The 12,954-nt window shown below is 34.5% G+C and overlaps 1 protein-coding gene across 1 annotated transcript in view; it reads left to right on the forward strand.

Annotated features, from left to right (window-relative positions):
- The first annotated feature begins 588 nt into the window (after positions 1-588).
- Positions 589-12,954, forward strand: part of XRN1 (5'-3' exoribonuclease 1) — a 29,946-nt gene continuing 17,580 nt past the window's right edge. Inside the window, exons 1-17 of the mRNA XM_010284274.1 lie at positions 589-815; positions 2,164-2,261; positions 2,632-2,741; positions 2,834-2,944; positions 3,183-3,265; positions 4,226-4,313; positions 4,430-4,598; positions 4,814-4,881; positions 5,904-6,038; positions 7,396-7,462; positions 8,260-8,365; positions 8,711-8,800; positions 8,964-9,120; positions 9,469-9,588; positions 10,599-10,768; positions 11,585-11,705; positions 11,801-11,899. Coding sequence (XP_010282576.1) covers positions 613-815; positions 2,164-2,261; positions 2,632-2,741; positions 2,834-2,944; positions 3,183-3,265; positions 4,226-4,313; positions 4,430-4,598; positions 4,814-4,881; positions 5,904-6,038; positions 7,396-7,462; positions 8,260-8,365; positions 8,711-8,800; positions 8,964-9,120; positions 9,469-9,588; positions 10,599-10,768; positions 11,585-11,705; positions 11,801-11,899 — 1,995 coding nt within the window. The 5' untranslated portion in view covers positions 589-612. The remainder of the gene's footprint in view (positions 816-2,163; positions 2,262-2,631; positions 2,742-2,833; positions 2,945-3,182; positions 3,266-4,225; positions 4,314-4,429; positions 4,599-4,813; positions 4,882-5,903; positions 6,039-7,395; positions 7,463-8,259; positions 8,366-8,710; positions 8,801-8,963; positions 9,121-9,468; positions 9,589-10,598; positions 10,769-11,584; positions 11,706-11,800; positions 11,900-12,954) is intronic.

The following is a 12,954-nucleotide window of genomic DNA, read 5'->3' on the forward strand; positions in this document are numbered from 1 at the left end:
TTTTGGTGGTAACTGCCACTCTCTAGACTTGCAGGTGGCTCTTAGTATAGCTGAAGAGGCAGCATGCAGTGGTCATGGAACTGGTTAACGGGGGAGAACCCTAAAGCTTCTTAAACTGGCTTTGCTTTTGAAATGCTGTTGGAAACTGCATACTCATTTTTGTAGGTTTTGTTGTTTATAGTGCAGCTATGCAAGATTGACTCGGTTTATATGTGTGGGGTTATTAAAAAAAGAAATCATCTCATCCTGAGAAGTATGGGTTATATTTGCTTTTCCCTTGTACCATGTAGAAGACTGATCAAGCACAGGAGACAGAAGTCCTGAAGTACCAGGAACAGTCTGGATAGGATAGGAATCTGTTCAGCTGACTTTCTTCGCTGGGAAAATCATAATAACAGATGGCAAGTTCAGACAAAACCCATAACCAGTCAAGATATTCTTAGACCGTTGGTGTACAGTAGGTTCCAGGGAGGTCTTCCCACCTCAGGTCATTTCCAGAGTTCATTCCTCTCAGCCCCACCTTCGGCAGTGATTGCATTGCTTCAGCTGTCACCAAATGGGTACTAACTGTGGCTTTTGTAGATTCCAGAATTTGACAACTTATACCTGGACATGAATGGCATTATACATCAGTGTTCACATCCAAATGATGATGATATTCACTTCAGAATCTCAGAAGATAAGATTTTTGCTGATATTTTTCACTACTTGGAAGTACTGTTTCGGATTATTAAACCAAGGAAGGTTTTCTTCATGGCAGTTGATGGAGTAGCTCCAAGAGCAAAAATGAATCAGCAGCGTGGGAGACGTTTTAGGTGGGAATATTTGTTCTTGCTCTGTCTTTATGATAGTAAACACTTAAAAAAAAAACAAACATTTACTTAAATGTATGCCATGAAAAGAAAAATATATTATGAGCAATCGTGCCTTTGACAGTAGTTTTAATTTTTCGTTAAATGAGGGTAACTACTTGTAAAATGTTAAATATTAAATCAGGATTCCAAAAAGGAAAGTTTGCTTGTGACTTAGATTTTTCGCTGTGTATGGAGGACTTGGGGGTGGGAGGAGCTTTTTTTTGCTATTAAATTTTCTGTGAAATAAATCTGCAGTTAAGCTCTTGCAGATGTCTCCAATAGCTTCCTAATCTGTGAGTGTCTTTTGTATTTGTGAATGCGAATTCAAGATACGCCTTTTTGGTTGCTGTAATGGAATGTTCTTTGACAGTCATAGAAGAAATAAAGTTTCATTAGAAACTCTGGTTTCCTGTTGATGTAAGCTAGCAGCCTAGCTCCGATACAGAGCTGCAAGTAGATTTCACAGTGTTAAGAATTATATTAATGTTTTGGGAGATGTGGAAGCTGCTTTGAAGACTGCTGTAAGGAAAGCAAGCCAGTGGTCAGATGGTGAAATGCCACAGAAACAAACTGGGGGAAAGGGACACGAGAAAATATTTTCAAGCTACTGGGGTTTTTTTCTTTTCTTTTTTTTTTTTATTTGGTTTTTGGTTCAGGGTTTTTTGGGGGGTTGTTTTTTTAAAGGAAAAAAAGGAGATTGAGAGGAAGAAGAGATTAAGAGCGAGCTCTAAATAGAAAACTGGAGCGGAATTGAGGGAAGGACAAAAATCTGAGACATTGGTGGCTTCTCTTTTTCTGGTTCAAAAGTGTTTATGAAATCCTTGGCCGAGAAAGGCTAGAATGATATTTTTTTGTTGATTTCACCATTACTAGTGCTGAAAACTGTTAGTTCACCCCTCCTACCCCCGTGGTATTCCAAACTTGCTGCTTTGTTTAGCTGCATTACCATTATTGTTCTGGGATGGCATTTACAGTTGTTTGAATCCTGAGTGTTCCTACTGTTTCCACATTAATTCACTTTCATGGTGACCAGCCACTGAATGATCATCTCGGTAATCTAAATATTAACTGTATCTGAGTAATAACAGATTATCATCATTACTGAGGGGTAAGGGGGAAGCTATCTTTAAGCCTTCCAGTTGTATCAGAAACAAGTTCAAATTCTATTCAGGAGTTAAATTTTCCTTTATTTTTGTAAACACTTTAAAAAATCAACTATATGTCTTTTGTCAATAATGTTGTAGGATATTAACATTTGAATAAGATGATTCTTTCTCTACTCCCTCTCTCCAAACCTATTTTGTTTTAGATCAGCAAAAGAGGCAGAGGACAAAATAAAAAAGGCATTAGAAAAGGGAGAAACTCTCCCTACGGAAGCCAGATTTGACTCCAACTGTATTACACCAGGTAAGATAATCTGTTAATTATTTAAATTTAAGTGTTTAACTTTATGCTTTTACATCTATATTTTGGCACTATTTTCCTATCCTAAGGCTTTTTTTTTTTTTTTTTAATTGGAGGACAGAATTGATAAAGGCTCAAGTAAGTTGGGAACACAAGTTTTAATAACTTTTAGTAGGGTTGGATTACTTTCTTATTCTAAAAATTTTTTAGATTGCTATGGAAAAAAGGAAACCTCTTGGGGAAAAAAAAAAAAGCTGTCCCTTTCATCTCTTGCAAAATTTTTGCTTTTTTTTAATTGATACTTTTGATATGTAAGTACAATTTTGAAAGACTAGTGAAAAGCTTTGTGTTTGACTTAGATTTCTGTTTTCAGGAACTGAATTTATGGCCAGATTGCATGAGCATCTTAAATATTTTGTAAATATGAAGATTTCCACAGACAAATCCTGGCAAGGAGTAACAGTCTACTTATCAGGCCATGAGGTCATTGTATTTTGTTAATATTTTATTTTAAATAAACTCTTATTTTATTCAAAGATCCTTACTGATTAATTTAGGGGTTTTTTTTTGTGCAGACTCCAGGGGAAGGCGAGCATAAAATTATGGAGTTCATCAGATCAGAAAAAGCAAAGCCCCATCATGATCCAAACACAAGACACTGTCTCTATGGCTTAGATGCTGACTTGGTATGTGCAATTAAAATAAAGCAAACAACAGAATTTTATAAAGTGTGTATGACTTTGATGTCTTCCTAAGCACATAGGGTTCTAAAATGTTATTAAGCAAACATGTAATTTTGTATTCCTGCAAACTTTTGAATTTGTAATGAAACAGAACAGCAAATTTTCTTTATATTTACTCTTGAGTAACAGTTTTTTAAAAAAAAAAATGAAGTAAGACCTTTCTAATATCTCTTTGTAATAGATTATGCTGGGATTAACAAGTCATGAGGCACACTTTGCGCTCTTAAGAGAAGAAGTCAGATTTGGTGGTAAAAAATCTCAAAGGTGAACTGATTTAATTTTATTCTTATTTTATATATGATGAAATTAAATCCAAAATATACTGTGTCACTAAAACAGAGGTTTTTTTATTGATTGCATACTAAATTAATAAAATACTATTTTATTTTTGTGTTAGAAAGTACATGAAATCAGGGAAATCAACTTTTTAAATTGTGCACTTGAATTAGTTTACACAAGGAAATGTATGCTGTCGGGATAGCTGATAAAAAAAAAAAAATCCTTAGAGCTCTGATGCATTGTGCTTCTTTCTTCATATTATGAATGGAGCAGCCCAGGGTGTAATGACATTGTTTCCATAATTGTCTTATGCAGATATTGACTTTTTAAAATGTATTTGTAACTCTGAGGTTTTGTGCGTGTAATTAATTTACTAGAATAATTACTAAAATAAACTCTCTTAAGAAAGTGGCTGACTGGATGCTCTTATTCTGAATTTGCCCATTTGAACTAACTTGTGGGCTATAACTGCTCAGAAAAAGGTGATTTGTTCCAGAACTGTGCATGTACATGGAGCTATTCTGAAGTGATAGAATTAATTTTATAACTGTTACTGTGGCTAGGTTCCTTCTTTGAAGGTCCTTGAAGTATATATTTCGTGAATATAGGGAGAAGGTAGGAGAGACAGGGAGAAATACACTTTTATGATACAGAAAGGATTTTGGATAATAGTGATAGTTATAATGATATAATTGTATGTAATTACATACAATTGTATGTGTTGTAGTTTCTGGATCATATACTGCTCATTACAGGAATTTACTTCTGGAAGTTGCTGCAATTGCAGTCCTAAAATAGATTCAAAGAAATATTTATACGTTATTTTTTCTGAAAAGATATAATCTTAGTAAGATTACTTGGTTTTAGGTAACCTTGGACTTGTGAAATATTCATGTTGAAAGTGTGTTTATAAATAATTACCTTAATGTTTTGAATAATTTACAGAGCATGTGCACCAGAGGAAACCACCTTTCATTTACTGCACTTATCACTGATGAGAGAATATATTGATTATGAATTTTCACCAGTAAAAGTAAGTTCTAATGGCATTGTGATTGAAAAAAATGGGTGAGGTCTTTTTATGCAAACATGATAATAAAAATTATGCTCCTGTGTTGTTTTTCTTCTTCACACACCCCCTGCCTCCAGGACAAGATTTCCTTTGAATACGATATTGAAAGGATAATAGATGATTGGATCTTAATGGGTTTCCTTGTAGGAAATGATTTTATTCCTCATCTACCTCATTTACACATTAATCATGATGCACTGCCGCTACTTTATAGAACGTATATGGCTATCTTGCCAGAACTGGGAGGTAAGAATACGAAGTTCAGTTGTGGAAAGTAGAAACATTAACATTCCTGCGTTAATATTTATTGACCTTTTTAGCCATGTTAGAATGTTTAACATCATTACACTTTCTTTACACAGCCAGCAAGATTTCATTCTATTATCTATGGGGCATGTAAATTGAAATTTTGAAATTGGTAAATTGTTAATTTAAAAAACATACTTTTATTTTCCCAATAGGTTACATAAATGAAAATGGGCATCTGAATTTAAAACGCTTTGAGAAATATCTCACAAAATTGTCAGATGTAAGTAACTCTGAAATTGCGCTGTATAGAAAGGTATAGCTTATTGTATGTAATCTCAATATAGTGCCCTAAAAACTACATCATGTTGTAGTTTTAATGAACTGTTAAATGACTCTTGTTTTACGTGGGGTTCAGTCAGCTGTTTTACCATTAACTGATGGAATCCAATCAGTTGTCTGATTTTATCATGGCATAAGAGGAAGAAGACTGAATCATTTGATCTATGCTTTAGCCAGCATCTTCTAGTACTACCAGTCAAATGAGGATTCACCAGTAGAATCATGGTTCTCAACTCTCATTCAATAATGAGCGGCAACACTGGGCAGAGCATGCTGCAGGCAGCAACGTTCTTTGCTCTCCCTGCTGATCAGTTTCTTGTGGGGTAAAGCTATGTCTGAAGATCTTGGAGAGCAATATTTTTTGCCATTTTTTCATGAAGATTGCTGATAAAGAGCAATGAAGCATTAGTGTCTCTCAGAGGCAGGCATTGGCATTCTTCATGAACTAACTGGCATACAGGAGGCAATCCTGTTTAAGTGCCACTGCAGTAAAAGTAAGATGAGCAAAGGTATAGGCATTACAGAAATGGAAAGGTCTCAGCCTTCTGCTGAACTTGGAAGGAAGAAGTTCATCTACTGTCCCTGCTTCAGCCCTGTCTTCTGATTGTTAGATAGAACTATGAAAGTGTTGGGTGTGTGACACTAGAGTGTATTACCGAGACCCTATATAGCTCTACTACTTCTAGAGTTGATTCTGAAGTGTGGAAATGATCTAACTCTTTTTGTTACCCATTGCTGCCTTACTGAAAGAAAACAAAGTATTGCTTGGGTGTATGTTACACAGTGATAAGAAAAAAGATTTTTAATATTAATCTGTTAGTTCAGTTTTAGCTCTAGGGCAAAATGTGTATGAATTACTCTAGATGTAATTTAATGCATGTAACTAAAAAGACATTGTTAACTTAGCACTCTAATTTGACCTTCCTCAAATATTTCTAAACTTACTTTAATCTTTCTGCACAGTTTGATCGTGAACACTTCAGTGAAGTCTTTGTAGACCTAAAATGGTTTGAAAGTAAAGTGGGCAATAAATACCTCAATGAGGCAGCTGGTATTGCAGCAGAGGAAGCCAGAAAAAATAAACAAAAGAAACAAAAGGTTAGTGTCTTACATGTGCAATTTTGGAAATAAGAATGTTACTTTTTGCAAATCTATAATTTGATCTTAGAGAAATGAAATGGCATAAACCTTTGTTCTGAGATTTTTTGAGATCAGAAAAGGTGGTAAAATGTAACATTAGAGGAACTGCCTGTATGCATTGCTGGCTGTGAGTGATGAAATGATTAAGTCAAGGTCAGGTTCTCATGATTTTTGAAATCTTGTAAGACCATAACTTAATGCTTTATGTCAATTTATCTGTTCCTCAAGAGCAGGAAAACTTACTTCTGGGTAAGTTATGGTCAAACTTGCTGTGCTTTATATCACTTTTCAGTGTATAGCCTGCTGGAAGTTTTCTGTATTTCAGATACACTGATAGATCATTCATGCATGCCTTGGTATTGGCCGACTATTAGACAATAAATAGATAAACAGCAATTTCATTGGTGTGAGTGATGTCAGATTGGTTATTACACTTGCAATTCTTGGTGTAACTAATTAATAATAAACAGCACCCTTCTCTGTATCTTGACTCTGCTCCACTGAAACGTTCCCTACGACCACCTCCATTGTCTGTCCTTCAATGTGTGCCTTCAGCAGAGTGTAGAGTAGTGGCAGGAAATTCCTTCAAGTTCAATCTGTCACTGTATACCATTATCCTGTTCTTTAGTGCAGTTTGTGGTTTGTAAGAGCAAGATGTTAGCTCTTCCATCAATAAGGTATGCTTTATTTGTGGTTGTTTTCTTATTTGCCACAGAAGTTTGGAGCAGCTGTGTAGTATTAGCTAGTCATCTTGACTGATCCTTTGAATGGCAGTGACAGTCAGGAGCTTGCGTATCTCAGGTACAGGGGAAGAGGGCCAACTTAATGATTCTGCTTGTTGAAAGCTACACAGTGCTGTATACGAAAGACAGTGTGTAGTGTGAGAATGCAGTGAATGTTTGGCTTGCTTGACTCTCTAAAACACAGTTTCTTCTATCCTTTCTACAGAAGTGATTTGGACTCTTAAAAATTTACTGATTAAAACATTGCATACTGATGCTGTAGCACAATGCATGATGTAGGTAAAATGCTTAAATGTGTACTGCACAGTTTTTTAAATAGTTGTGTTTTGGAAAAGATTCAGATTTTTTTTTAAAGGCAGTTGAGATTTTATTTGAGACTGGTCCTTTGTCTGATCTGTGTGGATAAAATCATTTTCCCTAGGCAATTACAAGAGAAGGAAATGTAGAGGGTTTTATACTAAATATTTATACATCTTGATTATAGCATTTTGACTTGCCGATTATGTGGTTGTGAATGAGGTATGTGCATATTATTCTGTATTTTTACTCTATCTCAAATATTAATTTAATAGGCTCAGGAAAATTCTATATGTTTGGCTGCTTTAGAAAAAAGCGAAGGTGAAGTTGTGACCCCTAAAAGTAAGTGCAAATAATTTTTCCATATACGTATAATAAAAAAACCTTTGTTAATTTGTGTATACATTTGGAAGATCTGTAAGAATTTAATGTCAGAGATTACCTTAATCTAAATGAAAGAGTTATGTAGTCAGCTATTGGGAAATGGAACTGCACATCACTGGCTTATGGTGAGAGGGAGTGGGGATAAAGCTTTTAAAGTGCTTCTTACCTGACCAGTATTTCCATGATGAATTAAAGGAATGAATGAGCAAATCTTAACAACACTATGGTTTTGATAATTGTACGCCTAGTTATTGTATTATACAGGTGGGGTCAAATGAACAGATTTTTATATGGATTTGGGGTTTTTGGTGTTATGATTATGTTTCTAAACTCATTCCACTTGTAGGAAAAGTTTTTTGCTCATGTTTTGAAATGTAAGGTCAAAAATGTATAAATACTACTCCATGATACAAGATGATGTTGCTAAAAATATTGAATTTTAAATTTTTTATTTTAATTTTTTCTTATTTTCTGATGGCTTATATTCTCTTCTCTATTATTGTAATTGGATCACAAAACAGGTTGCCTGTCTTTAAAGGGGGAAAAAAAAGTTCCAGATTATCTGGGTAAAGATTTGTTTGATTGTTTCATGCTACTTTCAGTGCAAGGAAGGTATGAGCACCTATAACTGTGAATTGAGGAGTAAAGTTAAGGCATTAAGTCAAAACTGAATGTCTTCAAACCTTACTGTAGTAGAGAAGTGAATGTCAATCCTTTTTTCTTTTTTTTTTTTTTCCCCATGATTGCTTTTTCAGCTGTGTTGGAAGATGAACCAGAAGATGATGATCTGTTTGAAACTGAGTTTAGGCAATACAAAAGAACTTACTACATGACTAAAATGGGTGTAGAAGTAGTTTCTGAGTAAGTATATGCTTTTTTCTTTTTAAACACCAAATACAAGTCTTTGCAGTATGTCTAATACAAGACAGAGTATTCATTGATGTCGAAAGCAGAGAACACATGGCAGTATAATGAAGCAGTGATTCTTTTGGCTAATGCAGGAAGAGCTGCAAGTCAAGTTTTCTGCAACAAGTATTTGATGACCAGAGAGAAAAAAAGATCCATTAGAATTAAATGAATCTAGAAAACCATGGTCTTACTAGCTTCCCAAAATGCTTTTCATTCCTATGTACAAGGTGCTAAGTAATTTTTATACACCAGTGAAAATAAGAAAAACTAGTAAGTATCTTTCCTTTTTCTTTTAAGTGACTTCTTGGCTGATCAAGCTGAATGTTACGTCCAGGCAATACAATGGATTTTGCATTATTATTACCATGGAGTTCAGTCATGGAGCTGGTAAGAAAAATTGCCAAATGAGAAATTGCTTAAAGATCGAGCAGTATTCCACCTTGTATGCTGGGAACATTTAATGTAGTTCTGTTTGCTTCTGATCTGTGAACACTGCTGTGCTACAATTAAGTCAAGTAAAGTAACATAAGAGGTTTTTTTCCCCCTGCAGGTATTATCCTTATCATTATGCACCGTATCTGTCAGATATTCGCAACATCAGCAAACTCAAAATCAAATTTGAACTGGGAAAACCTTTCATGCCATTTGAACAGCTTCTTGCTGTACTTCCAGCAGCTAGCAAAGATCTGTTACCTAAATGCTACCAGGTAGGATTTAGAATTAAATTGCATTTATCTATCGCTTACTGGTTGTCTGCTTTATTTTGGAGTAACTCCTTGATATTTTTGAGCATCCTCGTAGTTATATTCTATGTCTAAATTGTAGGTGTATGGTTAGATACTTCTATTTCTTACTATTCTTAGTACATTGTAAAGTTAGTAATAAATACAAGATTTTGCGCTTGCCAAGCTTTCAGACTAGGACAGTTAAATGATAAATGTTGAATTCCTATTCAGCCTTGAGTTGGTTTTAATACCAGCCTTTCTCTATCTCTTCCTAGAATTAGTGCTAAATTGTCTCTGATATTGTTTAATTCCTCTATTGTATTTTCCTAGCATTTGATGATCAGTCAAGATTCTCCTATTATAGAATACTATCCACCGGATTTTAAAACTGACCTAAATGGAAAGCAGCAAGAATGGGAAGCTGTAGTATTAATTCCATTCATTGATGAGGTAAGTTCTTTCAACGTCTGCTGTCTATAAAAGCTTCATAAGAAATCTGCTAAACTTCTTAATTAATGAACAGTAGACAGGCAATTAAATGGAAGTTTAACTCTTGATGAAACCACAGAGAAATATAAATGTTTGCTGCCTGGAGAGTAAGGCTAGATTAAGTTACCATGAACAAAGTTAGCTTCCAGTGTCAGAAGTCTTAGTAAGGGACATGGACTTTTTGTTATTTGTTCATGTTTTTAATCAGCTATTCAAATTTTTAGTTTCATATTTTTTGAGAAAAAATTCTATTCCTATATACATACAAAAATACAGAATATCTGCAGGTAAAAACCCATCTTGTTATAGAAAATCTGTTTGTATGAACACTAGTAATGGGTAGAAGGCTTTAAGTACAAATCAAACAGTAAAACATTAATGGAGAGGAGTAAAATAGTAACGTTTTACTTCTGCATATAGGATAACAGTATTCTATATACTGTTGTAATATCTTTTATCAGGCTATATTTGAGTACATCAAAGAGTGGATGACAATAAAAGTGCAGATTAGATGTTAAGATATATACAGATGGTGGCATGTGCCTATCAGTTGTTTTCATAGTTTGCAGTGAAAGGTTGAGGGGACTTAGTCTTCTCACAAAAAACAACAGTTGCTACTTGAATGACCCCTAAGGCGTTGAAGTTTTTTCAATAGTTATTTTGCAGAATTTTATGATAACATCTACAATCTTTTAAATATTTCTGTCTATGTTAAATGTAGAAGGCAAAATATGATCAGCCATTGGAAACATATTTGTAAAAAAGTAATCTTTATTCTCCAAAGCCATTCCATTGGAATTGTCCTATTTTTATGAGAGAGCTGGGACATGAGGAAGGGTGAGACTGCAATTAGAAAATTAACACATTGACCAGGAAAGGTCATTTTTGAACTTAACACATTAACCAATGTAGACATTTCTGTGCTAATTTCTGTTGCCAGTTTCACATACACTAATTTCTTTAAAATTTAGAAACGACTGCTGCAGGCCATGGAATCTTGTAATAAGTGCCTAAAAGAAGAGGAGAAACGAAGAAATACTCACAGTGCTTGCTTAATGTACTGGTATGACAAAGATGCAGAGTTCCAGTACATGTCACCGTGGCCAGAGAAATTCCCTGCAATAGAAAGATGTCATACAAGGTAATGCTGGCATAAGTATTTTAGAGTAAACTAAAAGTAGTTAGAATACCTGTATTAGCATTTTAACTAAAGCTTGTATATGCCAATATATACACTGGAAACCCTAAGATGTTGAATTAGATGTTACTTGTTGTGGGTAGCATGGTAAAAGTATTAGTCCCTTTTCTTCAATGTTACTTTGCAAGACAGATGAACCAATGCTAAGTCAGCAAGAACACTAGAGAACTACAAAACTTTGTATGACACAGAGGGTGAAAGACTGGTACAAATATGAGATGATAGTGATGATTTATTCCCAACCATTTGTGTTTTTTTTAAAAAAAAAAAAAAAAAGGCGTTTGGATCCAGTGCAGAGAGTTGAACACAAATGTGTTGTGCACTTTCCTCTCACTGAAAGTACCCAGCTTCCCAGCTTTATTTAACACAGGCTGAGGTAGTCAACTTGAAAGCAAAATAGGGGAGGAATGCCTGTTGCAGGATTACACTTAGTGAAGAATGAGTAGTTGTGAAGATGAATGATACTGTATGGAACCGTTGCTAGTTTAGAATTTGACAATAACAATGAATTAAAATAGTGAGATTGGGACATACCATGGCTTGAAGTTTTGTCTCTTTCTCAATGAGTAGTCTCTTTGCAGCAATAGCATGGGGGTTTTTTTATTGTCCTTTGTATAGTTTCCAAGTGGCTTAAATTAACTGCCACTTTGCAGGAAAGTCAAAGGGTTTGTCAATTAATGAATGTTGGAATGAGTAATGACAGTTTCTAGAGTTGACGGTCAATCTGCTTGAGCAAGTGTTGTGCAACTTGTTTTTTAGGTATAAGACAATACCTTTGGATGCTTGGCACGTAGAAATAACCCACAATAAGATAACTAAAATCAACAAGAGTGCATTATATTTTTGTGGATTTCCTACTTTAAAGCACATTAAACATAAGGTAAAAGATTTCTCTTCTGACATCTTCAATTGTATTTAAAAGATGACTATTTAAGTATTCAAGTAAGTTTTATGTGCTGTTTTGTTTTTACCCAGTTCTATCTTAGAAAAAGTGGTGTGCAGGTGTTTCAGCAAAGCAGCCATGGAGAGAACATGATGTTAGAAATCATAGCTGATGAGAACTCAAAAGAACAGGTAAGCATTCAGCTCCTAACAAACAAACAAACAAACCCCAGACGAAAAACCTTGTCAAAAAAAAGACTGAATTTGTTAAATAGTCAGATTTGAAATGTTGGTTAGTGTATTATAGGAGAAAAACATTTACAGTAGTACTGAAAAAGTTTTTTTTTTAAAATTTAAAACCCAAATGTTTCTTAAAAAAGAGTAGTTAAATATATTGAGCAGTCCATTTAAAAGAATATCTTTAGATGTTTTTTAAAGTTTATTTAACTAGTAATGCTTTGACTTCAAAATGAACTTTATGTATAAGTTGTTAAGACTTGACTAATAGAAAGGAAGGTGAAATACAGCTATTCACAGGCCATAGAATTAACTGCTGGAGTAGGAACTCTGGGGTTCTTAGCTCCCAGACCAAAATTGAGACCATTAGGTGGTAGCATTCTTGGTATATCTTTTGAAAACACAGCTGAATCAGTACACTGAAAACATCAACCGTATTTAGGTCACACTGAAAGCTTTTGTTGACTATTGGAGTCAATAGTAAAAAAGAAAGTTCACTAGGATTGAAATGTTAAATTCATGCAGGGAACAGTCTAGAATTTTGGGAATCTGCTGAAAGATTTAAATTTGTCCTGCCTTCAGAATACTAAATGTCAGTCTCCTTAGTAGAGTTTCTGGCATTTCTCTGTGGTAGCCATCAGATGTTCTCACGTAAGGAGTTGGTGAGACTCACTCCTGACTAATAGTTGGAAATTGTATAAATGCAAGGAAGCAGAGTCTCCAGACCAGTGCCTCTTGTCTTTTGTGTAGCTGAGTATATAGACACTTTTTCTTTTTTAGTCCTTTTTCATCAACAAAGCAAGCTTACACCTTCCACTTAAAAAGGACTGTTTGACAGGGAAATTATAGGAAAGAGTTGATGCAGAGACACTAAGCAGCAAAATATTTTTTCTAAATGCTTTAAAAGCCAGCTCTGTATTGTAATCAAAAATATCAGGTAGCAAATGAAATCCAGGAAAAGAAAAAAGTTTCATAGATAGATAAATAAATAAAACCAAGGAAACGAGAGA

Source organism: Phaethon lepturus, unplaced genomic scaffold, assembly GCF_000687285.1.
Source record: "Phaethon lepturus isolate BGI_N335 unplaced genomic scaffold, ASM68728v1 scaffold38893, whole genome shotgun sequence".
Classification (NCBI taxonomy): Eukaryota; Metazoa; Chordata; class Aves; order Phaethontiformes; family Phaethontidae; genus Phaethon; species Phaethon lepturus.